This window comes from Mya arenaria, chromosome 17 (assembly GCF_026914265.1).
Source record: "Mya arenaria isolate MELC-2E11 chromosome 17, ASM2691426v1".
In the NCBI taxonomy this organism is placed as follows: Eukaryota; Metazoa; Mollusca; class Bivalvia; order Myida; family Myidae; genus Mya; species Mya arenaria.
This window is the reverse complement of record NC_069138.1, coordinates 44,150,865-44,178,669: the sequence shown is the minus strand read 5'-3', so window position 1 is coordinate 44,178,669 and position 27,805 is coordinate 44,150,865. Positions and strand designations below refer to the sequence as shown.

Below are 27,805 nucleotides of genomic sequence, written 5' to 3'. Positions count from 1 at the left end.
AAATTAAGACAGGCGCTCCTCTAGCGACTTTTATCATTTTATTTGCTACAAAATGTTTGTTCATTTGTCATTTCTGAGTAACAAGTACACTCACCATGGTAGGCTGTAGATTAGTTCGGGATTTGAAAGATAAGAAAACGATGAGTTTTTTTTGTTTGGATTGAATACGTTTTAATACTTGTATATATGTATCAGTATTCAAATTTGTATAACATGCAACAGCTGTCTGAAAGAAACTAATATCATTTTAGGCAACATAGCTTTAGTTCAATTGTCCAAGTGTCAAGACTCAAATTCAAACATATTTTGCATGTCGATCGCTCTCACACATCGAAGTCACCGACTGCGCCTTTGGTAGCGAGTGTTGTATACATATTCGTATCACGTGGAACTGATTAATGAATAGGCGGGTTATACACCCGCAACGTACCAATATGTGTTCACATGGCAATGATGTCGTTTCAATCAGTCAAGTCAATCGGATAATAAATATAAACTTAGCTAAGCTAAATTCAAGGCACTTTGTAGTTTTCAAACGTATTGTTCTAATCTGCTGAGAGCGTAAATAGACTTTCTTTTCAATGGAATAAGGCATTGAAATCTAGCTATGTTAAACTAATTGACAAAGATGTTTATTGAAATTTGTTTGAAAACAGTATTTCATCAAATTGGTGAAATATTGCGTGTTCATACACCATCTCATCCCATTGACATTTCTATGGAATACTTATTATGTTAACCACAAATTATGACAATGAGAAAACTTATTCAAGAAAAAGTCAATTACAGAAAACAATTTTTCCTTTGCCTTCATTGAAGTCAGGGCAGTAGACCGAATATCGCTGTTTTATTTTCAGAGGGTTTCGTGATGAGATTATCTTTATTGTATCGGTAATAATTTCTTTCTTAATATTTCCCTGTAGCTTTAAGCCTCAACTTTTTTTGTAGTCTCTTACTTCGACCATTCCTGTAGTTTCTAACTTCGACCATCCCTGTAGTTTCTTACTTCGACCATCCCTGTTGTTTCTTACTTCGACCATCCATGTAGTTTCTTACTTCGACCATCCCTGTAGTTTGTTACTTCGACCATCCTTGTTGTTTCTTACTTCGACCATCCCTGTAGTTTGTTACTTCGACCATCCCTGTAGTTTGTTACTTCGACCATCCCTGAAGATTCTTACTTCGACCATCCCTGTTGTTTCTTACTTCGACCATCCCTGTAGTTTCTTACTTCGACCATCCCTGTTGTTTCTTACTTCGACCATCCCTGTAGTTTCTTACTTCGACCATCCCTGTTGTTTCTTACTTCGACCATCCCTGTAGTTTCTTACTTCGACCATCCCTGTAGTTTCTTACTTCGACCATCCCTGTTGTTTCTTACTTCGACCATCCCTGTAGTTTCTTACTTCGACCATCCCTGTAGTTTCTTACTTCGACCATCCCTGTAGTTTCTTACTTCGACCATCCCTGTTGTTTCTTACATCGACCATCCCTGTTGTTTCTTACTTCGACCATCCCTGTAGTTTGTTACTTCGACCATCCCTGTAGTTTGTTACTTCGACCATCCCTGTTGTTTCTTACTTCGACCATCCCTGTTGTTTCTTACATCGACCATCCCTGTTGTTTCTTACTTCGACCATCCCTGTAGTTTGTTACTTCGACCATCCCTGTAGTTTCTTACTTCGACCATCCCTGTAGTTTCTTACTTCGACCTTCCCAGGTTTTTACTTCGATCATCCCTGTTGTTTCTTACTTCGACCATCCCTGTAGTTTCTTACTTCGACCATCCCTGTAGTTTCTTATTTCGACCATCCCTGTAGTTTGTCACTTATACCATCCTTGTAGTTTTCTTATTCCACCATCCTTATAGTTTCTTACTTCGAGAATCCTTGTAGTTTCTTACTTTGACCATCCTTGTAGTTGCTTATTTGAAATAATCCTTGAAGTTTGTTATTTCGACCATTCCTGTAGTTTCTTACTTCGACCATCCCTGTAGTTTCTTACTTCGACCATCCCTGTAGTTTGTTACTTCGACCATCCCTGTAGTTTCTTACTTCGACCATCCCTGTAGTTTGTTACTTCGACCATCCTTGTTATTTCTTACTTCGACCATCCCTGTAGTTTCTTACTTCGACCATCCCTGTAGTTTCTAACTTCGACCATTCCTGTAGTTTGTTACTTCGACCATCCCTGTAGTTTCTTACTTCGACCATCCCTGTAGTTTCTTACTTCGACCATCCCTGTAGTTTCTTATTTCGACCATCCCTGTAGTTTGTCACTTATACCATCCTTGTAGTTTTCTTATTCCACCATCCTTATAGTTTCTTACTTCGAGAATCCTTGTAGTTTCTTACTTTGACCATCCTTGTAGTTGCTTATTTGAAATAATCCTTGAAGTTTGTTATTTCGACCATTCCTGTAGTTTCTTACTTCGACCATCCCTGTAGTTTCTTACTTCGACCATCCCTGTAGTTTCTTACTTCGACCATCCCTGTAGTTTCTTACTTCGACCATCCCTGTAGTTTGTTACTTCGACCATCCTTGTTATTTCTTACTTCGACCATCCCTGTAGTTTCTTACTTCGACCATCCCTGTAGTTTCTTACTTCGACAATTCCTGTAGTTTGTTACTTCGACCATCCCTGTAGTTTCTTACTTCGACCATCCCTGTAGTTTCTTACTTCGACCATCCCTGTAGTTTCTTACTTCGACCATCCCTGTAGTTTCTTACTTCGACCATCCCTGTAGTTTCTTACTTCGACCATCCCTGTAGTTTGTTACTTCGACCATCCTTGTTATTTCTTACTTCGACCATCCCTGTAGTTTCTTACTTCGACCATCCCTGTAGTTTCTTACTTCGACCATTCCTGTAGTTTGTTACTTCGACCATCCCTGTAGTTTCTTACTTTGACCATCCCTGTAGTTTCTTACTTCGACCATCCCTGTAGTTTCTTACTTCGACCATCCCTGTAGTTTCTTATTTCGACCATCCCTGTAGTTTGTCACTTATACCATCCTTGTAGTTTTCTTATTCCACCATCCTTATAGTTTCTTACTTCGATAATCCTTGTAGTTTCTTACTTTGACCATCCTTGTAGTTGCTTATTTGAAATAATCTTTGAAGTTTGTTATTTCGACCATTCCTGTAGTTTCTTACTTCGACCATCCCTGTAGTTTCTTACTTCGACCATCCCTGTAGTTTCTACCATCCCTATAGTTTCTTACTTTGACCATCCCTGTAGTTTCTGACTTCGACAATCCCTGTAGTTTCTTACTTCGACCATCCCTGTAGTTTTTTACTTCGACCATCCTTGTTATTTCTTACTTCGACCATCCCTGTAGTTTCTTACTTCGAGCATCCCTGAAGTTTCTTACTTCGACCATCCCTGTTGTTCCTTACTTCGACCATCCCTGTAGTTTCTTACTTCGACCATCCTGTTGTTTCTTACTTCGACCCTCCCTGTAGTTTCTTACTTCGACAATCCCTGTAGTTTCTGACTTCGACAATCCCTGTAGTTTCTTACTTCGACCATCCCTGTAGTTTCTTACTTCGACAATCCCTGTAGTTTCTTACTTCGACCATCCCTGTAGTTTCTTACTTCGACCATCCTTGTTATTTCTTACTTCGACCATCCCTGTAGTTTCTTACTTCGACCATCCTTGTTATTTGTTACTTCGACCATCCCTGTAGTTTCTTACTTCGACCATCCCTGTAGTTTCTTACTTCGACAATCCCTGTAGTCTCTTACTTCGACCATCCTTAATATTTCTTACTTCGACCATCCCTGTTGTTCCTTACTTTGACCATCCCTGTTGTTCCTTACTTCGACCATCCCTGTAGTTTCTTACTTCGACCATCCCTGTAGTTTCTTACTTCGACCATCCCTGTAGTTTCTTACTTCGACCATTCCTGTTGTTTCTTACTTCGACCATCCCTGTAGTTTCTTACTTCGACCATCCCTGTAGTTTCTTACTTCGACCATCCCTGAAGTTTCTTACTTCGACCATCCCTGTTGTTTGTTACTTCGACCATCCCTGTAGTCTCTTACTTCGACCATCCTTGTTATTTCTTACTTCGACCATCCCTGTAGTTTCTTACTTCGACCATCCCTGTAGTTTGTTAATTCGACAATCCCTGTAGTTTCTTACTTCGACCATCCCTGTAGTTTCTTACTTCCACAATCCCTGTAGTTTCTTACTTCGACCATCCCTGTAGTTTCTGAATTCGACCATCCCTGTTGTTTCTTACTTCGACCATTCCTGTAGTTTGTTACTTCGACCATCCCTGTAGTCTCTTATTTCTACCATCCTTGTTATTTCTCACTTCGACCATCCCTGTAGTTTCTTACTTCGACCATCCCTGTAGTTTCTTACTTCGACCATCCCTGTAGTTTCTTACTTCGACCATCCCTGTAGTTTCTGACTTCGACAATCCCTGTAGTTTCTTACTTCGACCATCCCTGTAGTTTCTTACTTCGACCATCCCTGTAGTTTCTTACTTCGACCATCCCTGTAGTTTCTTACTTCGACCATCCCTGTAGTTTCTTACTTCGACCATCCCTGTAGTTTGTTACTTCGACCATCCCTGTTGTTTCTTACTTCGACCATCCCTGTAGTTTCTTACTTCGACCATCCCTGTAGTTTCTAACTTCGACAATTCCTGTAGTTTGTTACTTCGACCATCCCTGTAGTTTCTTACTTCGACCATCCCTGTAGTTTCTTACTTCGACCATCCCTGTAGTTTCTTACTTCGACCATCCCTGTAGTTTCTTACTTCGACCATCCCTGTAGTTTCTTACTTCGACCATCCCTGTAGTTTGTTACTTCGACCATCCTTGTTATTTCTTACTTCGACCATCCCTGTAGTTTCTTACTTCGACCATCCCTGTAGTTTCTTACTTCGACCATTCCTGTAGTTTGTTACTTCGACCATCCCTGTAGTTTCTTACTTCGACCATCCCTGTAGTTTCTTACTTCGACCATCCCTGTAGTTTCTTACTTCGACCATCCCTGTAGTTTCTTACTTCGACCATCCCTGTAGTTTGTCACCTATACCATCCTTGTAGTTTTCTTATTCCACCATCCTTATAGTTTCTTACTTCGATAATCCTTGTAGTTTCTTACTTTGACCATCCTTGTAGTTGCTTATTTGAAATAATCTTTGAAGTTTGTTATTTCGACCATTCCTGTAGTTTCTTACTTCGACCATCCCTGTAGTTTCTTACTTCGACCATCCCTGTAGTTTCTACCATCCCTATAGTTTCTTACTTTGACCATCCCTGTAGTTTCTGACTTCGACAATCCCTTTAGTTTCTTACTTCGACCATCCCTGTAGTTTTTTACTTCGACCATCCTTGTTATTTCTTACTTCGACCATCCCTGTAGTTTCTTACTTCGAGCATCCCTGAAGTTTCTTACTTCGACCATCCCTGTTGTTCCTTACTTCGACCATCCCTGTAGTTTCTTACTTCGACCATCCTGTTGTTTCTTACTTCGACCCTCCCTGTAGTTTCTTACTTCGACAATCCCTGTAGTTTCTGACTTCGACAATCCCTGTAGTTTCTTACTTCGACCATCCCTGTAGTTTCTTACTTCGACAATCCCTGTAGTTTCTTACTTCGACCATCCCTGTAGTTTCTTACTTCGACCATCCCTGTAGTTTCTTACTTCGACAATCCCTGTAGTTTCTTACTTCGACCATCCCTGTAGTTTCTTACTTCGACCATCCCTGTAGTTTCTTACTTCGACCATCCCTGTAGTTTCTTACTTCGACCATCCCTGTAGTTTCTTACTTCGACCATCCTTGTTATTTCTTACTTCGACCATCCCTGTTGTTCCTTACTTCGACCATCCCTGTTGTTCCTTACTTCGACCATCCCTGTAGTTTCTTACTTCGACCATCCCTGTAGTTTCTTACTTCGACCATCCCTGCAGTTTCTTACTTCGACCATTCCTGTTGTTTCTTACTTCGACCATCCCTATAGTTTCTTACTTCGACCATCCCTGAAGTTTCTTACTTCGACCATCCCTGAAGTTTCTTACTTCGACCATCCCTGTTGTTTGTTACTTCGACCATCCCTGTAGTCTCTTACTTCGACCATCCTTGTTATTTCTTACTTCGACCATCCCTGTAGTTTCTTACTTCGACCATCCCTGTAGTTTGTTAATTCGACAATCCCTGTAGTTTCTTACTTCGACCATCCCTGTAGTTTCTTACTTCCACAATCCCTGTAGTTTCTTACTTCGACCATCCCTGTAGTTTCTGAATTCGACCATCCCTGTTGTTTCTTACTTCGACCATTCCTGTAGTTTGTTACTTCGACCATCCCTGTAGTCTCTTATTTCTACCATCCTTGTTATTTCTCACTTCGACCATCCCTGTAATTTCTTACTTCGACCATCCCTGTAGTTTCTTACTTCGACCATCCCTGTAGTTTCTTACTTCGACCATCCCTGTAGTTTCTGACTTCGACAATCCCTGTAGTTTCTTACTTCGACCATACCTGTAGTTTCTTACTTCGACCATCCCTATAGTTTCTTACTTTGACCATCCCTGTAGTTTCTGACTTCGACAATCCCTGTAGTTTCTTACTTCGACCATCCCTGTAGTTTTTTACTTCTTACTTCGACCATCCCTGTTGTTTCTTACTTCGACCATCCTTGTTATTTGTTACTTCGACCATCCCTGTAGTTTCTTACTTCGACCATTCCTGTAGTTTCTTACTTCGACAATCCCTGAAGTTTCTTACTTCGACCTTCCTTGTTATTTCTTACTTCGACCATCCCTGTTGTTTCTTACTTTGACCATCCCTGTTGTTTCTTACTTCGACCATCCATGTAGTTTCTTACTTCGACCATCCCTGTAGTTTTTTACTTCGACCATCCTTGTTATTTCTTACTTCGACCATCCCTGTAGTTTCTTATTTCGTTCATCCCTGAAGTTTCTTACTTCGACCATCCCTGTTGTTCCTTACTTCGACCATCCCTGTAGTTTCTTACTTCGACCATCCTGTTGTTTCTTACTTCGACCCTCCCTGTAGTTTCTTACTTCGACAATCCCTGTAGTTTCTGACTTCGACAATCCCTATAGTTTCTTACTTCGACCATCCCTGTAGATTCTTACTTCGACAATCCCTGTAGTTTCTTACTTCGACCATCCCTGTAGTTTCTTACTTCGACCATCCTTGTTATTTCTTACTTCGACCATCCCTGTAGTTTCTTACTTCGACCATCCTTGTTATTTGTTACTTCGACCATCCCTGTAGTTTCTTACTTCGACCATCCCTGTAGTTTCTTACTTCGACAATCCCTGTAGTCTCTTACTTCGACCATCCTTAATATTTCTTACTTCGACCATCCCTGTTGTTCCTTACTTTGACCATCCCTGTTGTTCCTTACTTCGACCATCCCTGTAGTTTCTTACTTCGACCATCCCTGTAGTTTCTTACTTCGACCATCCCTGTAGTTTCTTACTTCGACCATCCCTGTAGTTTCTTACTTCGACAATCCCTGTAGTCTCTTACTTCGACCATCCTTAATATTTCTTACTTCGACCATCCCTGTTGTTCCTTACTTTGACCATCCCTGTTGTTCCTTACTTCGACCATCCCTGTAGTTTCTTACTTCGACCATCCCTGTAGTTTCTTACTTCGACCATCCCTGTAGTTTCTTACTTCGACCATTCCTGTTGTTTCTTACTTCGACCATCCCTGTAGTCTCTTACTTCGACCATCCCTGTAGTTTCTTACTTCGACCATCCCTGAAGTTTCTTACTTCGACCATCCCTGTTGTTTGTTACTTCGACCATCCCTGTAGTCTCTTACTTCGACCATCCTTGTTATTTCTTACTTCGACCATCCCTGTAGTTTCTTACTTCGACCATCCCTGTAGTTTGTTAATTCGACAATCCCTGTAGTTTCTTACTTCGACCATCCCTGTAGTTTCTTACTTCCACAATCCCTGTAGTTTCTTACTTCGACCATCCCTGTAGTTTCTGAATTCGACCATCCCTGTTGTTTCTTACTTCGACCATTCCTGTAGTTTGTTACTTCGACCATCCCTGTAGTCTCTTATTTCTACCATCCTTGTTATTTCTCACTTCGACCATCCCTGTAGTTTCTTACTTCGACCATCCCTGTAGTTTCTTACTTCGACCATCCCTGTAGTTTCTTACTTCGACCATCCCTGTAGTTTCTGACTTCGACAATCCCTGTAGTTTCTTACTTCGACCATCCCTGTAGTTTCTTACTTCGACCATCCCTGTAGTTTCTTACTTCGACCATCCCTGTAGTTTCTTACTTCGACCATCCCTGTAGTTTCTTACTTCGACCATCCCTGTAGTTTGTTACTTCGACCATCCTTGTTATTTCTTACTTCGACCATCCCTGTAGTTTCTTACTTCGACCATCCCTGTAGTTTCTTACTTCGACCATCCCTGTAGTTTGTTACTTCGACCATCCCTGTAGTTTCTTACTTCGACCATCCCTGTAGTTTCTTACTTCGACCATCCCTGTAGTTTCTTACTTCGACCATCCCTGTAGTTTCTTACTTCGACCATCCCTGTAGTTTCTTACTTCGACCATCCCTGTAGTTTGTTACTTCGACCATCCTTGTTATTTCTTACTTCGACCATCCCTGTAGTTTCTTACTTCGACCATCCCTGTAGTTTCTTACTTCGACCATCCCTGTAGTTTGTTACTTCGACCATCCCTGTAGTTTCTTACTTCGACCATCCCTGTAGTTTCTTACTTCGACCATCCCTGTAGTTTCTTACTTCGACCATCCCTGTAGTTTCTTACTTCGACCATCCCTGTAGTTTGTCACTTATACCATCCTTGTAGTTTTCTTATTCCACCATCCTTATAGTTTCTTACTTCGAGAATCCTTGTAGTTTCTTACTTTGACCATCCTTGTAGTTGCTTATTTGAAATAATCCTTGAAGTTTGTTATTTCGACCATTCCTGTAGTTTCTTACTTCGACCATCCCTGTAGTTTCTTACTTCGACCATCCCTGTAGTTTCTACCATCCCTATAGTTTCTTACTTTGACCATCCCTGTAGTTTCTGACTTCGACAATCCCTTTAGTTTCTTACTTCGACCATCCCTGTAGTTTTTTACTTCGACCATCCTTGTTATTTCTTACTTCGACCATCCCTGTAGTTTCTTACTTCGACCATCCCTGAAGTTTCTTACTTCGACCATCCCTGTTGTTCCTTACTTCGACCATCCCTGTAGTTTCTTACTTCGACCATCCTGTTGTTTCTTACTTCGACCCTCCCTGTAGTTTCTTACTTCGACAATCCCTGTAGTTTCTGACTTCGACAATCCCTGTAGTTTCTTACTTCGACCATCCCTGTAGTTTCTTACTTCGACAATCCCTGTAGTTTCTTACTTCGACCATCCCTGTAGTTTCTTACTTCGACCATCCCTGTAGTTTCTTACTTCGACCATCCCTGTAGTTTCTTACTTCGACCATCCCTGTAGTTTCTTACTTCGACCATCCCTGTAGTTTCTTACTTCGACCATCCCTGTAGTTTCTTACTTCGACCATCCCTGTAGTTTCTTACTTCGACCATCCTTAATATTTCTTACTTCGACCATCCCTGTTGTTCCTTACTTTGACCATCCCTGTTGTTCCTTACTTCGACCATCCCTGTAGTTTCTTACTTCGACCATCCCTGTAGTTTCTTACTTCGACCATCTCTGCAGTTTCTTACTTCGACCATTCCTGTTGTTTCTTACTTCGACCATCCCTGTAGTTTCTTACTTCGACCATCCCTGTAGTTTCTTACTTCGACCATCCCTGAAGTTTCTTACTTCGACCATCCCTGTTGTTTGTTACTTCGACCATCCCTGTAGTCTCTTACTTCGACCATCCTTGTTATTTCTTACTTCGACCATCCCTGTAGTTTCTTACTTCGACCATCCCTGTAGTTTCTTACTTCGACCATCCCTGTAGTTTCTTACTTCGACCATCCCTGTAGTTTCTTACTTCCACAATCCCTGTAGTTTCTTACTTCGACCATCCCTGTAGTTTCTGAATTCGACCATCCCTGTTGTTTCTTACTTCGACCATTCCTGTAGTTTGTTACTTCGACCATCCCTGTTGTCTCTTATTTCTACCATCCTTGTTATTTCTCACTTCGACCATCCCTGTAATTTCTTACTTCGACCATCCCTGTAGTTTCTTACTTCGACCATCCCTGTAGTTTCTTACTTCGACCATCCCTGTAGTTTCTTACTTCGACCATCCCTGTAGTTTCTTACTTCGACCATCCCTGTAGTTTCTTACTTCGACCATCCCTGTAGTTTCTTACTTTGACCATCCCTGTAGTTTCTGACTTCGACAATCCCTGTAGTTTCTTACTTCGACCATCCCTGTAGTTTTTTACTTCTTACTTCGACCATCCCTGTTGTTTCTTACTTCGACCATCCTTGTTATTTGTTACTTCGACCATCCCTGTAGTTTCTTACTTCGACAATCCCTGTAGTCTCTTACTTCGACCATCCTTAATATTTCTTACTTCGACCATCCCTGTTGTTCCTTACTTTGACCATCCCTGTTGTTCCTTACTTCGACCATCCCTGTAGTTTCTTACTTCGACCATCCCTGTAGTTTCTTACTTCGACCATCTCTGCAGTTTCTTACTTCGACCATTCCTGTTGTTTCTTACTTCGACCATCCCTGTAGTTTCTTACTTCGACCATTCCTGTAGTTTCTTACTTCGACAATCCCTGAAGTTTCTTACTTCGACCATCCTTGTTATTTCTTACTTCGACCATCCCTGTTGTTTCTTACTTTGACCATCCCTGTTGTTTCTTACTTCGACCATCCCTGTAGTTTCTTACTTCGACCATCCCTGTAGTTTCTTACTTCGACCCTCCCTATAGTTTCTTACCTCGACAATCCCTGTAGTTTCTTACTTCGACCATCCCTGTAGTTTCTTACTTCGACAATCCCTGTAGTTTCTTAATTCGACCATCCCTGTAGTTTCTTACTTGACCATCCCTGTAGTTTCTTACTTCGACCATCCCTGTAGTTTCTTACTTCGACCATCCCTATAGTTTCTTACTTCGACCATCCCTGTAGTTTCTTACTTCAACCATCCCTGTTGTTTCTTACTTCGACCATCCCTGTAGTTTCTTACTTCGACCATCCCTGTAGTCTCTTACTTCGACCATCCTTGTTATTTCTTACTTCGACCATCCCTGTAGTTTCTGACTTCGACCATCCCTGTAGTTTCTTACTTCGACCATCCCTGTTATTTCTTACTTCGACCATCCCTGTAGTTTCTTACTTCGACCATCCCTGTAGTTTCTTACTTCGACCACTCCTGTTTTTTTCTTTCTTTGACTATCCCTGTAGTTTCTTACTTTGACCATCCCTGTAGTTTTACTTTGACCATCCCTGTAGTTTCTGACTTCGACCATCCATGAAGTTTCTTACTTCGACGATCCCTATAGTCTCTTACTTAGACCATCCCTGTAGTTTCTTACTTCGACCATCCCTGATATTTCTTACTTCGACCATCCCTGTAGTTTCTGACTTCGACCATCCCTGTTGTTTCTTACTTCGACCATTCCTGTAGTTTGTTACTTCGACCATCCCTGTAGTCTCTTATTTCGACCATCCTTGATATTTTTTACTTTGACCATCCCTGTAATTTTTTACTTTGACGATCTCTGTAGTTTCTTACTTCGACAATCCCTGTAGTTTCTTACTTCGACCATCCCTGTAGTACTGACTTCGACAATCCCTGTAGTTTCTTACTTCGACCATCCCTGTAGTTTCTTACTTCGACAATCCCTGTAGTTTCTTAATTCGACCATCCCTGTAGTTTCTTACTTTGAGCATCCCTGTAGTTTCTTACTTCGACCATCCCTGAAGTTTCTTACTTCGACGATCCCTATAGTCTCTTACTTCGACCATCCCTGTAGTTTCTTACTTCGACCATCCCTGTAGTTTCTTACTTCGACCATCCCTGTAGTTTCTGACTTCGACCATCCCTGTTGTTTCTTACTTCGACCATTCCTGTAGTTTGTTACTTCGACCATCCCTGTAGTCTCTTATTTCGACCATCCTTGTTATTTCTTACTTCGACCATCCCTGTAGTTTCTTACTTCGACCATCCCTGTAGTTTCTTACTTCGACCATCCCTGTAGTTTCTTACTTCGACCATCCCTGTTGTTTCTGACTTCGACCATCCCTGTAGTTTCTTACTTCGACAATCCCTGTAGTTTCTTACTTCGACAATCCCTGTAGTTTCTTACTTCGACCATCCCTGTAGTTTCTTACTTTGACCATCCCTGTAGTTTCTTGCTTCGACAATCCCTGTAGTTTCTTACTTCGACCAACCTTGTAGTTTCTTACTTTGACCATCCCTGTTATTTCTTACTTCGATTATCCCTGTAGTTTCTTACTTCGACAATCCCTGTAGTTTCTTACTTCGACCATCCTTGTTATTTCTTACTTCGACCATCCCTGTAGTTTCTGACTTCGACCATCCCTGTTGTTTCTTACTTCGACCATCCCTGTAGTTTCTTACTTCGACCATCCCTGCAGTTTCTTACTTCGACTATTCCTGTTGTTTCTTTCTTTGACAATTCCTGTAATTTCTTACTTTGACCATCATTGTAGTTTTTTACTTTGACCATCATTGTAGTTTCTTACTGTGACCATCCCTGTAGTTTCTTACTTCGACCATCCCTGTAGTTTCTTACTTCGACCATCCCTGTAGTCTCTTACTTTGACCATCATTGTAGTTTCTTACTTTGACCATCCCTGTAGTTTCTTACTTTGACCATCCCTGTAGTTTCTTACTTCGACAATCCCTGTAGTCTCTTACTTCGACCATCCTTGTTATTTCTTACTTCGACCATCCCTGTAGTTTCTTACTTCGACCATCCCTGTAGTTTCTTACTTCGACCATCCCTGTAGTCTCTTACTTTGACCATCCCTGTAGTTTCTGACTTCGACCATCCCTATAGTCTCTTACTTCGACTATTCCTGTTGTTTCTTTCTTTGACAATTCCTGTAATTTCTTACTTTGACCATCATTGTAGTTTTTTACTTTGACCATCATTGTAGTTTCTTACTTCGATCATCCCTGTAGTTTCTTACTTCGACCATCCCTGTAGTTTCTTACTTTGACCATCATTGTAGTTTCTTACTTTAACCATCATTGTAGTTTCTTACTTTGACCATCCCTGTAGTTTTTTACTTTGACCATCCCTGTAGTTTCTGACTTCGACCATCCCTGTAGTTTCTTACTTCGACCATCCCTGTAGTTTCTTACTTCGACCATCCCTGTAGTTTCTGACTTCGACCATCCCTGTAGTTTCTTACTTCGACCATCCCTGTAGTTTCTTACTTTGACCATCCCTGTAGTTTCTTACTTTGACCATCCCTGTAGTTTGTTACTTCGACCATCCCTGTAGTTTCTTACTTCGACGATCCCTGTAGTTTCTGACTTCGACAATTCCTTTAGTTTCTTACTTCGACCATCCCTGTTGTTTGTTACTTCGACCATCCCTGTAGTTTCTTACTTTGACCATCCCTGTTGTTTGTTACTTCGATCATCCCTGTTGTTTCTTACTTCGACCATTCCTGTTGTTTCTTACTTTGACCATCCCTGTAGTTTCTTACTTTGACCATCCCTGTAGTTTGTTACTTCGACCATCCCTGTAGTTTCTTACTTCGACCATCCCTGTTGTTTCTTACTTCGACCATCCCTGTAGTTTCTTACTTCGACCATTCCTGTAGTTTCTTACTTTGACCATCCCTGTAGTTTCTTACTTTGACCATCCCTGTAGTTTGTTACTTTGACCATCCCTGTAATTTCTTACTTCGACCATCCCTGTAGTTTCTTACTTCGACCATCCCTGTAGTTTCTTACTTCGACCATTTCTGTAGTTTTTTACTTCGACCATCCCTGTAGTTTTTTACTTCGACCATCCCTGTAGTTTCTTACTTCGACAATCCCTGTAGTTTCTTACTTTGACCATCCCTGTAGTTTCTTACTTTGACCATCCCTGTAGTTTGTTACTTCGACCCTCCCTGTAGTTTGTTACTTCGACCCTCCCTGTAGTTTCTTACTTCGACGATCCCTGTAGCTTCTAACTTCGACCATTCCTTTTGTTTCGTACTTCGACAGTCCCTGTAGTGTTTTTTTTTCGACCAACAGAGAGGCGTGGAAAACGAGCAGAGCTACTGGCACAAACTCTTCCTAAAGGCGTGAAGCTCTTTTGAAGGTATATTATGGTATCAATTAACTTATCATAAAACTTTAACAAACACTCAGCGACATAATTATCAAGTTTAGAGGATAAGATTGTTTACTCTCGCAATCAAGCGAAATCCATTCTATGAGCGCAGTTCAATTTACATGTACACTCTTTTATGTGTCCCAACGGTTCCTGTTAAAATACCTGCCCATCACCGGCGATATGCCGCGTGCATGGTTTCGGAAGTCGTAAGCGTTAGTAACAGATGAACGCGGTGGTGACGTGCATCACTGCGTTGGCTACCGCGAAATATATCGCCGTGATTTTCCGCTCTAACGCAATCTCTCCGGCGGTAGCTACGCAGAATACGATTTTTATAGAAGAGTTTGAACGTGATTAATTTCAAGAGGATAGCATATGATCGCAATTACTTTTAGTTTTCTACAGTTTAAGGGAATATTTGAATTCGTCTTTTCGTTTATATCAATCTAATGCTCTTGTTTTGTTTTAGTTTGCGTTTCAACAGTTTGATAAAATATTATCTTGAATTAATCAGATGGTCGCTAACAATAGATTGTAGCATTGCTTATAAATGTTTATATTTGAAAACGTTACCTAGTTGAAATATCTCTTTATTTATATGACATGCCTAGAGAAAGATCACATACATGTAAATAAATTTAGATAAATTGTGTTTAAGAAAAATATATAAAAAATAGACTATGCAATATGAACTAAGATATTATAATTTTATTAAAAAAAACCCGTTTTATATATTTTACTTACAAGAAAGTTTTCTATGTTGCAAATTGAAATTAAAAGCTGTCTTTGTTGACATTAGTAGTATGTAAATGTAAATACTATAGTAAGTTTTTACTATGAAGGTTATAGTAAATTCATCCTTGCGTGTGCAGGATTAGCTCAACGTAGAGTCAGGAGGTATGCTATCCTCGTCTTAGATTTGTCGGAAACCCCTGATATGCCCATTCTAAAATTAAATTCCCTCTGTACTCTTATCATACAGGGCCTGCAATCACATTGTCGTTAAAGTACGATCCTGGTACTTGCATTTTAACCTATACACTTGAGTTCCGCGCCTTTGTAAATATTTTGTGTTCATTTTTTTTTGTCCTAGCTTTGAGGGAAAACATGAGGAGAATCATTCCTGGAAGCCCTGCCCAAAGCAAACCTCATTTATTTATTTTAAATCATAAACCGTCCTGTCAGAAAGACAGACTTAAGTTGTTTGCATAATGTTTTATAATGATTTGCATTGTCGACAAATACATATATACAGATGGCATGTAAAATAACCCGGAAACCCGCTCAGAAAACGCCACGCTCTTATTTCTGTTAGTCATAATATTATTATATTCATAGTTATAGGCCCTCATACACACTTATTTTCAAACTATCAAGGTGCAGAGTTACTGAAACCAGAGTTACGGGCCTTGTGGCCTTGGAGTATCTAAAACCTTTTATAACCGAGGTTAACATTTTTGCATTACGACGAAAATCGAACGATCGGACACAAATGCAATAATAATAATTTCACGTTTTGTTCGAGATCGAGCTAAAATGGTACAGAAGAAGTGGCTTTTTAATAATTTAATAAAATCACGTCGCCGCCTACCGACATATGCTAGTGGAAAGTTTAAACACATCCTTTTTTCATGTCTATGCCCATTTGTGATAAACGTATGGATAACAGTTGTTCGTCGTCATTGAAACGTGTTTTTGTGATAATAATCTTACCGCTTATTAGATACAGATGATTGTGCTTTGGTTTCGTGCCTAGTGGCGAGCTATTGCGCCCGCCACTCGCTCGGATAGTATGACACTAGAGATATCTTCTTCACCCAAGTTACACATTCCGTGTCTCAAGTACTAGTTCTGAACTACTTAAACAACGGGGCCGATACCAAGTGAACAAAGACACATGAAAACAGAGCAGAAAAAATATAATAATATACTAGTAGTACTATACTAGTATTCATTCCTAAAGATACAATGTATCACGTTATTGTCCTTCACGGTAAACATGAAATTATAATCTATATTTATTTCATACTTTAAGTGAGAATCGTTGTATCCTTTCTTGTTTTCAATGCTTCTGATATTGAAGAGCATCTAGTACTGAATGGTTTAAATGATACTGACGTGTACATGACAAAAATATTTATTTTATTATATGATTCGGCGTATGGCATGAGTTTTGTCGCAGATGTAAACACAAAATAAATGTCCAGGAAACTAAAATAATTATTTTCAGAAATGTGATATTTTGCCAAGTAATCTACAGTTTACTTTAATGGGGAAGTCTTGAAATAATTGGTTTCTGTCTTATTGTTATAGGTTTTGTTTTCTCTTTGGGTTGTTCTTTTATTTATACAGATTGAATTCTTCCTGGTTAAGCACAAAAAGCTATTTTTAAACACAAATATTTTCCTGATGTAACCGTGAAAAATCGACTCGACCTTTTTGGCAAGCTGATTTTACCCATTGTGAACTACTTTAGTGAAGTTTTGGGGTTTTCATATGGTAAATTTATAACGAACGTATATAAACACAGTATTGCAAATGCATATTCTTCATGTTAAACGTTGTTCTTACAGTGATATCGTTTATTGTGTACTCGGTTGATTTAATTTAAACTATAGCATATATATATATATATATACTTGAAGTATTATAAAAAAAAAAGAAGTTTTAAAAACGGATGCAGTTTTGCTTCTACATAAAGTGTCATGGGTATCATTATTTTAACATCGTTTGTTATCATTAAGATTTTATGAAGTATGGCCAGCTTAGGGGGTTGGTAATGCAAATGTTCTTAAAAGTATTTTTAAACAACGTTTGTGTTATACAATGTACAAAACTGGAATGCTGGAATTGAATGCAGCACTTTTTTTTAAATCCGTTGTTTCCTTTAGCTTTTAGTACTATTGAAATTATAACCTATGCAATAATTTTACTATATATGTCTAGGTTACTTCTTTCATTATATAAACTGTCTATTGTATCCCACTTACAATCTGAGCACTTGAGCTATCTTTAAAAACTAGCTGTTCTAAAAAATAATCTCATCTGACACTAGACGTAGTGCTATTCATATCACGTTTTGAAAATCGTCTAGCATTTGCTTTCTAGGTTTCAATCTGAAAGAATTTATTAAATTTAAGGATTTCTTCTGGTAAGGGTAAGCATTTTACTTTTTACTTTTATAACTATACTATATAGTATTTTGCATTAGTTATGCAGGGAGTAAATGTTATGTTTAAGGTCATATTGCTTATCATTATCAGTTCATCTTCTCACATTTTTTTAAACGGAATATCTAATTACTAATTATCTAATTAATTAATCTCAGTGTATACTTTTTACTGATTATGGCACAAAATGCATACTCTCAAAAATTATTTGCATTCTAAATGCTAAAAGTAAAACAAACATGATGTGAACGATATGTAATAGATTTGTTTGACATTTAATTATACGTTTGCTACCACCAAACATAACGTTTTACCGATAAATGTGAATGATGTATGTTATATAATTATTTATTGTTTTCTTCTTTTTTTTTCAAGTTTTATTCTGAAAATATTCAGGTTGATAATATGTTTGTTTAACTTATAATATCATGTAGCGAGAAGAATGTATATGTTTAAGTTGCTTTAATAAATATTTTGAATCTTGATAAAATTTCCAGAAAGAATGTATCATTGAAAAGCCTTGAATAATTCCTGGAACATGTTTGCGTAGCTCACTTACGTAACTTATTTCATTTAACAATATATCTTACATAAAAATGATATTATGAAGCACCAAAAAAATATCTTATTTATCTAAAATATGATTTCTTTGAAAAGACTCAACACTCTTCAAAACGAGAATATTACACATTTCATACCAAATAAAATATTTTGCTTATCTTGCTACTGTTATAAGGGAACTAAAGATTTTTTGGGAAATAGGGGCCCGGGTTTTGAAAGCGAACATAAATTTACAGAATGTTGTATACTGATCCTAAATGACCAAACATACGACCACAACTCTTACGTGCAGACATACGCAGACATATTGTAGATAGAAATAAACGTTTAAAAGCACCTAAAATAATCTTCAGTTGAATTTAGCAGTGGCCCACATATCTTTTGTTACAGTGTTTTATTAACCGGCATTCCAAATATAGCCTCGTGGTGATTTAATCATATTTCGTGTGATTTATCACCAAATATCCGGTAGAATATAGAAAGATAAAGCCCCCTTTCTGCAAACCGTTTCTTGTTTTACGAAGTCCACGTGAAAAACAAGGTTATAGGGTGATTACTATAAGAAAGAAATACCATGCGGGTACTTTTTTTCTTTGGGCGTGAGCAATATCTCGAGCATGGCCATTTATTTGGATCTTCTAATCTGGGTTGGGAGAAATAGTACCCTTTAAACATTATACAATTTGTGCAAATAAATGTTTTAACTGTATAGTAATATCAAAATGCTAGAGTTACCTTTTTATATACGTGTATTTGTTTTGTAAAGGGTTCCTAAAATTACATTTCTCCATCCCTTACTAGACTTTGTCGAAACTTAGAAACGTGTTCTTGTATCATGTATCAACTCGCATAACATATACTTGTTCACCTATATTTAAATAATAAATGAGTCAATATAATGTAATGCAATAATAAACCTTTTTGTGATCTTTTACACCAAATGATATTCAAAAACGTGATTAAAATATGATTAGAATGATGGCATTGTGTATGCTTTTGTTATGAGCTTAAGACGAAAATTAATGTAGCTGCATATCCTTTCATTAAACACATTTATCAAGGGGCGTGACATATCATATATCAAGAATTGCATATAAATGAGTGTCACAGACTAATTTTTATGTTTTATTGCTAAAAAACATAGCCTAACTGACCCATAATGCTTATATTTGACATGACTATTTTATTCGTTCTATTGTTTGTAATGTAAACAGTCGAATGGCATTCGGGAACATTGTTAAAACCTCATACAATGGCGTAAGTATGAAAACAATGAAAGTAGTGCAGAAGGAGAAAAAAATCTAGACGCGATTATCAGCGGTCTTATAAAGTCTTTAAAGCGGTATTTATTTTCTGATTGTTTATTTCATTACAATAATAAGTTTTACGTTATGATACTGTTTAATATCAAGGCATGTATTCCTGATTAAAAATATCATTATTAAATTTGTCAGAAAAGGGTAGACTTGAGAATCGCGTATGAATATAATTCTAGCATTTGAGTAAACTGAAACAATCGTGTGTAACATTTCAGAGCAGAACTAAATATAAATTCTTTTAAATCCTACCATTTATAGTGGGTTTTCGCTTACCAGAGCACGAAGTGATCAAGGTAAGCTATTGTGATCGTTCTTTATCCGTCCGTCAGTCCGTCCGTCTGTCCGTCCGACCGCCCGTCAACAATTTCATAAAATTCAATGAAACTTCACAGAAAGTTTCATTGGGTGTCCCTTTACAAAAAACAACAAGGGGTATCGATTGATTAACAACAACAAAGTGGCCGACTTCCTGCTTTGCTTTAAAAAGCATCTCCGCTGAAACTACCAATCCAAATTCAATAAAACTTTACAGGAAGCTTCGTTGGGTCACCCTCAACAAAAAAAAACACAAAGGGACACGATTGATCAACACTAACAACAACATCAACAACAACAAAATGGCCAACTTCCTGTTTAGTTTTACAAAAACATCTCCTCTTAACCAACCAGTCCAAATTCAATGAAACTTTACAGGAAGCATTGTTGGGTAACCTTCTAAAAAAATAAAACAAGGGGTCGCGATTGATCAACAACAACAACAACAACAACAATCTGACTAACTTCCTGTTTTGCTTTTAAAAGCATCTCCTCTGAAAAATACCAGGCCATATTCACTGAAACCTCACAGGAAGGTTCATTGCATGACCCTCTACAAAAATGCAACATTGCCTCGTGATTGATCAACCACAACAACAACATAAAGGCCGACATACTGTTTTGCTTTAAAAAAATATCTGAAACTACCTGGCCAAATTCAAAGAAACCTTGCACTGCATGACCCATTACAAAAATAAAACAAAGCATTGTCATAAAAAAGATATGTTTAAATTGCATCATTTTATTAATGCTTTATCGCATGTTGTGGCCCTTTGCTTAGGTGAGCGTTTTAGGGCCGTCATGGCCCTATGGTTTTAAATGCAGTGATTTGAAAGCTATTGGAGTTGCTATTGACTGGGAGCGCTAGGGTTAGAACACAAGTTGTGAATAAGGAATAATGGGAAGTGATATATTTTATTTCGCCTACATTATTTGGTGGCACATGTGATTTTCACGTACAAAATGTCAAAAGTTGTTTATGCTCATTGGTCTGGCACAGTTACCTTTTCTCTTTTCCAAACCGTGCGCTTTTCCTTATCGGACAAAAACTTTTACCGTTACACCGTATTTCAACGCCTGAATGATTTCGCGCTTTAGTTGTTTCAATTGGAATGGCCTTTCAGTATAACTGTCGAACCCCGTTGGCTCGAACTCGCTTGGCTCGAATTTCTCGTTTGTTCGAATTAAATGTAAAGGACCGAATTATTTATACTGAAAGTAAACAATCCCGCTTGACTCGAATTTTCGAGGCTCGAGGTATTTTCGCCGGTCCCTGTGAGTTCGAGCCATCGGGGTTCGACTATATTATTATCATGTAAATCATTGTTTCAATTCGAAATACTTCTCTACTGTCTTCATTTGTTCCCGCTTAAAAAATGCTTTTTGTCATTTTGTTTCGTGATTGTTATGAAACTTGCTTGATACGAGCTGTGATTGTTAATGATTACGTGCTGCTTAATAACATTTCTCATCTTTATTTGTAAGTTAATTTGTCTAAATGCTTAATGCCTACATGCAATAGCTTTGTGCCTTTTTGACTACCGCATTTGATAATGTGTACAACATTCAGTTGTCTTTAAGTTTAAGTGTTTAGAGTTAAGTTAGTAAATTACTGGGTGTCACATGAATTTAGTCGAAGGGAAAATACTAGTATTAGTATGTCCATAACATAGGGTTGATGTTTAGTTTTAAAATGTTAATACAATGTTGATCCACCACATAAGCAATTATTTTAATATATTTAAAGGTGCAACAAATGAGCCTTATTGCACTTATCCATTTTTACATGAAAATGCACTGTTTATTATTCCGGTTCATGAGCTTTGTATTTCTTTACGTTTAACAGCAAAATCATTTAACAAAACAGAAATCTGCAATTGAAACGATCATTATGGACGGCGGAATCCTCTCTCAAAGTGACAAAAAGCAATTGGAGGATTGGATAGGACTCGGTCGTCGGCAGTTCACCCTTCTTTACAGCATCTCAAAAGATGGTTGCTCCGCGTCAACGTTCCACCAAAAATGTGACTACCAGGGACCAACTGTCAACGTGTTTTATAACCAACAAGGTTCCGTATACGGTGGTTACACATCGGCTAGTTGGTCAAGCATTGGAACAACCACAAGAGACGACAAGGCATTTCTGTTTCAGCTTCAATTTTCTGGTAGCCAAAAGCCAAAAAAGTTTCCAATAGCAAATCCTACATACAGTATAACTTGTAATTCATCGTATGGTCCAATGTTTGGTGGGAATGCAGGGTATGACCTTAATAGCTTTTCTGGAACCATAAACAAATCAGGGGCGTATTACCAACTCAACGGAGGCTGTACCTTTGGAACAAACTACACCATGTCAGGAGTATCATCATGGAACGAGATACACAATGGGAATTTGCAAGTTACTGAATTAGAAGTATACAGCGTCTGTGATGAGTTTAGAAATAAACAATAGTAAATACATACTACTGTTTCAATTACTACAACTACAACTTCAACTATCACTACTCCTACTTCTACTACTACTACGTCTACTACTACTACTACTACTACTACTACTACTACTACTACTACTACTACTACTACTACTACTACTACTACTACTACTACTACTACTACTACTACTACTACTACTACTCCTTCTGCTACTACTACTGCCTATTCTACTACTGCTGTTACTACTACTACTACAACTACTACTGCTACTACTACTACTACTACTACTACTACTACTACTACTACTACTACTACTACTACTACTACTACTACTACTACTACTACTACTACTACTACTACTACTACTACTACTCCTTCTGCTACTACTACTGCCTATTCTACTACTGCCTATTCTACTACTGCTGTTACTACTACTACTACTACTACTACTACTACTACTACTACTACTACTACTACTACTACTACTACTACTACTACTACTACTACTACTACTACTACTACAGTACTCTTACTGCTTATAAAATAATAACAACAGCGACAAAATGGTAAATGAACAATTCAAAATTTAGCTCTTTGTAAGAAGATGAATGCTAGATAGATCGGCTCCATGCTTGTCCCTAACGACATTGTTGTTGCTTTTTGTATTAATTGCAGTTCAGCCACCCACTTCCACAACCGCATCGACAGGAACAGGACCTGACGACAATGAAGTCGCAGCGTGGGGAAGACATGAAGAATTTGGCGATGGGGTAATAAAAAAAAAACATCAATATGCACTCTAAGAGAAATTAGATTGAATAATTTGTGATATTGTTATGTTTATTAATACAATACTTGAAAAATATATCATGGCACAATAATAATGTTTTTGGAATAATAATATCCCAATGAATCAGAAAGACGAAATTAAAATGTTGTGAAATATTGTGTATATGTTGCTGATTTTGCAGAAGAACTTCTGGTTTGGGTCCAGTAAAACATTAATTTTATTCTCAATGAAATTATTGGTAAAAAATGGCTAAGTAATGATTGTTAAGATAAGAACTTTAAACGGATTAAGTATTGGTATACACATGACTTATATTTAAAATTTAAGGTTAAATTGCAATTATTTTAACTCTGTTTCCTGTTTGATTATTTGTAGTTGCGACAAAAACTTTTACAAGAAATCGCTTCAATGCAGCCATACTCGGAACTAAAACTCAAGGAATACAGAGTCTTGCTGATCGGCCCAGTCGGCGCTGGAAAGTCTAGCTTTGTAAACACCGTGTGCTCCGCATTTAAGAGCAGAATTGTTCAGAGAGCGGGTTGCGGAAAAGAACGACATAGCTTTACGAAATCTGTATGTGCTGCTTTTGATTCACGGAATGATACTATTTTGTGGAAAAAATGCAAATGTTTGGTTTGATTTAAATCTCAAAATGTTATAGATATGTTTTGCTGCATAAAATTGCTGGTCCGAATTGATCAAAAACAAGTTCAGACTTTTTTTCATACCAGCAAATATACTTTTGTTCATTTACAAATAGCATGAACAAGGCGTACAGGTTTAATGAGAAACAAAATATAATATAAACGTCATTTCAACAAAAATACTAGCATGAATTTATATTGTTGTTATCAAGTGCGTATTCGGTAAGCATCACTAAACCTTTAATATACTACATTTGACAGTACCAAGCATACAATGTGAAGACAAAAAAGAATGCATCTCTCCATTTCCGCCTTTGTGACACTCGCGGTCTGGAGCCAGATCTTGGAATCAACATGAAAGAGTTCGACTACATTGTGAACGGTCACATGCCCGAGAAATACGAGGTACTATAATTTGAGATACGAAGCTTAAACATCGCAAATCCTAGCCTAACAGGATAGGGTTTGATGTGCACAATTTGAAATTTGACAATAAATGTTGTTTTATGCACTATAGGAAATACTGCATTCATTGTTGGTTGTCGTAATGACGCGCAGTTATAGGCAGTCAATGTCAGATAGTTCTCGAGACACATTGCTGATTTAAAATAGTTTTGTTTTAATATGTTGTTATTTATATATCTTATTTTGACAGTGCCCTTCTAAAATTCAAATATATCGATCTGGCGCGTGATCTGTCATACTGAGGATGGAGAAACATATTTTTTCAGGCTCAAAACATACCCAAAGCATGTTTTTATAAAAAAAAACTTATTTATATTATCTTCATAAGGCTTATGTAAGTTTTGAGTGACTACGTGAATGTACAACTGAAAAAGTTCATCATTTTTAATATAACATTGGGTGTACGTATAGCTCGATTTTCGCAGTTTACAATAACTTATGCAATGGAAACTACCCCGGAGCCAAAATGTAACGATGATTCTGCTTCGAGACAATAGCTAGCAAGTCTTTCTATAACGAATAAAACATAACATATACTTTACCGTTTAGGAATGTCAGCTAAACAGTAGCTCACTATATGTATGTATAACTTGAAAAAAACAATCCTTTTAGTTCAATGCGGAGACATCCATTGCACTGGAAGATAAAGCGTTCGTTCTGAAACCATCGTTAGCAGAGAAGGTACATTGTGTCGTTTTTGTTATTGATGCTTCAACTTTGGATAAACTCGACCTAGGTGTGATGGAAACAATGAGGGAGTTCGTCAGAATTACCGCACGTGGAAGTAGGTGCAAATCATAAGTAGCATTATTTTTGTTTTTATTTCTTTAAACATTTATTTATTCATTGCTGGAGGTTTTACAATTTTGTAAACAAAAAATGGTCTTGATAGCTTTTGATTTCTTAAGATTCTCAATCCGATCATGATATAAATGAAGACATTTTGAAAGGTACGTTTTTATTAAGACGTTGAAGATTGGCCAATACTTTTTAAATATATGCACTGATTGCATATCTTGTATTGTTAGACACAAAACAGGCATTGCTTCTTACCAAGATCGATATTGCCGATAACAACGTGAAGGAAAATCCTCAACGTGCTTTACATAGTCGAACGATACAAGAGGTCGTGGAGAAGGCTTCGACAAAATTTGGCCTTCCGAAGTACAGCATTCTGCCTGTAAAGAATTATGAGGAGGAAACGGAGGTACGAGAAGAAGTGGATATTTTGGCTCTTCTTGCTTTACAGAAAATATTGCACTTCGCTGAGGATTATATGGATGGCATTCGGGACATTTGCTCGGAAAGTTTGGTGTGCTCCGATAGCGACGAGTCTGAGGCTGAAGCAGCTTCGGATTTCGCCTAATTCAAACCGAAGACATTCTAAACATATATATACACATAATCGCATACATGTATTGCTTTGACTCTTAACAAAGAGACATTATGTCAATATAGCATTGAAGTACTTTAAACAGGTCATTAGGTCTTGGACTGTCCATTTAGTGTCCATCCGTGTTGTCTTTAACACAAACTGTCATTTATTAGACTGACCTTCGTTGTAAACTATCCTTATGTAATTTAATAATGTATGTCACATACCTATTTTTATATATCATATTTTAAAATTGCATATACTTACTCGACAGTTACATTTTATATTGCTGACGGGAAAAATGTATGTCGTTTCTGATCCATCCTTCTTCGACTGTGCAGCATTTAAGGTATTCTTTATAAATAATTTAATATTTGAACTTAATTGAAACGATAAAAACGTTATCTGTGATGAGTTGCAACAATTTTTATTTACTTTATCCTTTCATTGTGTGAAAATAATATTTAAATATTATGCAAAGCTTAAATGAAAATATGCCGTATTGCTGAAATGTATAAATAAAGATTGTATATTGAAATTGTTCATTGTCAGTGGACTGTTAACATGCATTTTCTCAATATTTGAACTAGAACTATTGTTTTGTCTTGTTAAACAGTAATCGAATCATGCGTATTATAAAAACAGCGATGCGGAAGGTGTATTTTAGGTAACAATATGTCCCTTTGCATGCTCACCAAATATATTATTTTGGAATATTCAAAAATGTGTAAAACAGAACATTAAACTTTTATTTTGACTAGTGTTTAAGAACAAGACCTTCCTATATGGTTCGCGACCCCTTTTCGGCCGGAAACGGAGGTTTTTCCTGTGTTACTTTTGACACAAGATAGCTATTGCAATAAAAGTTTACACACAGACAGGTTGGCTCTTCCTTAAACAAATGTGTTAATTGTTTTGAATAACAGCAAGGGATTTCAAATATTCCCACGTGCAAAGTACCACTATAATTTTGCCAAAATAAGCACCCTACTGTACCAATTATTCGCCCACCTCATAATTTCGCTGTTCTTACGAGGTTTTTCATATATTTTATTCTAAACTATATCTTCAAACGTTTTAATATTATTTCAGTCAAGAAACCGTTTTAAACGAAACAATATCAAGATTTATAATATGTTTACTTCCATATATGATTAAAATGCCACCTCACCTGTTTTTGGTAAGTCTTCTTTTTGCAGAACATTTAAAAAGCTACTGGGATTCCTTCATGAAACATGATCAACATCATGTATGCTTATTTATAAACTTCCAGTAGTTTTATTATAAATAGATAACCTTGAACTCGATGAGCTTACGACAGTGCGGCCCGAACTGGGGTAATTTCTGAAAATATATTTCAACGAAAATATAATCGATTTTTTTATTTATTTGTTTATTCATTCATTCATTCTTTCATTCATTCATTCATTCATTCATTCATTCATTCATTCATTCATTCATTCATTCATTCATTCATTCATTCATTCATTCATTCATTCATTCATTCATTCATTCATTCATTCATTCATTCATTTATTCATTCATGCATTCATTTATTCATTCATTCATTCATTCATCCAATCAATCAATGAATCCATCAATTAATCATTTATTCATGCATTCATGCATTCATGCATTCATTCATTTATTCATTCATTCATTCAATCAATCAGTGAAACATCCACGCATCCAAGCATGCATTCGATTAAACAATCTATGATAATTCCAATCAATAATCGTGAAATCATCAATCGATAGTTCACCAATTTAGCTAACCTTAAATCATCCATTTCACTAGAAACAAGTTTAACTTAACAATGGTAATTTAACAATGAACAACACCTATAAAAACATTGTTTTAAAATTAACAATTAACAGTATATTGTGTTCCTCTACTCCTTCAGTACTTTTTGTTCCTCACACCAGTCAGATCCATCCCTCAAACTTTCCGACACCCTGACCATTTCTTCCAAGTTCAAGCACCTGTCGTGGAACCACGTGTTACTTATATCACAGCCGTACAAAAATACACCTGCCCTTTCAAGGTGTCTTGTTGTCTCTACCTCTTTCTTTCTTTCTCTTCTCGTCTAATATGTTTGGCCTCTTCCTCTCGTTTCCTTTTTTCCACGGCGTTTCTTTTCCTTTCTTCAGATTTCATTTTTCTCTCCATTGCCTCTTTCTCTTTTTGCAGTTTTCTCTCGGCCATGTCCTGTTTTCTTTTTTCTTTTTCCTCCAGGATGCGTTTTTGTTCAAGTTCCCTTTCCTTCAATATCGAACGATTCATACCAGTATTAATAATTTGTATATTTATGTGCGTACATAGAACAATGATATATTCTAATTGTTCTTATATCATTTAATATATTTCTTCTAAACACTTCTGTAATTCAGTACAGGAACAATATATATAGTGCATGCCGTCATAATTGTATATCACTTGTTTATCAAAAAGCGATGTAAAGTACAAAA

General features: G+C 37.5%; 1 protein-coding gene across 1 annotated transcript in view; it reads left to right on the top strand.

Annotated features, from left to right (window-relative positions):
• The window catches only part of LOC128223519 (interferon-induced protein 44-like), a 29,627-nt gene extending 3,545 nt beyond the window's left edge, over positions 1–26,082 (top strand). The window contains exons 3-7 of the mRNA XM_052932797.1: positions 22,738–22,832; positions 23,228–23,425; positions 23,758–23,901; positions 24,574–24,745; positions 24,990–26,082. Coding sequence (XP_052788757.1) covers positions 22,738–22,832; positions 23,228–23,425; positions 23,758–23,901; positions 24,574–24,745; positions 24,990–25,327 — 947 coding nt within the window. The 3' untranslated portion in view covers positions 25,328–26,082. The remainder of the gene's footprint in view (positions 1–22,737; positions 22,833–23,227; positions 23,426–23,757; positions 23,902–24,573; positions 24,746–24,989) is intronic.
• The last annotated feature ends 1,723 nt before the right edge of the window (positions 26,083–27,805 follow it).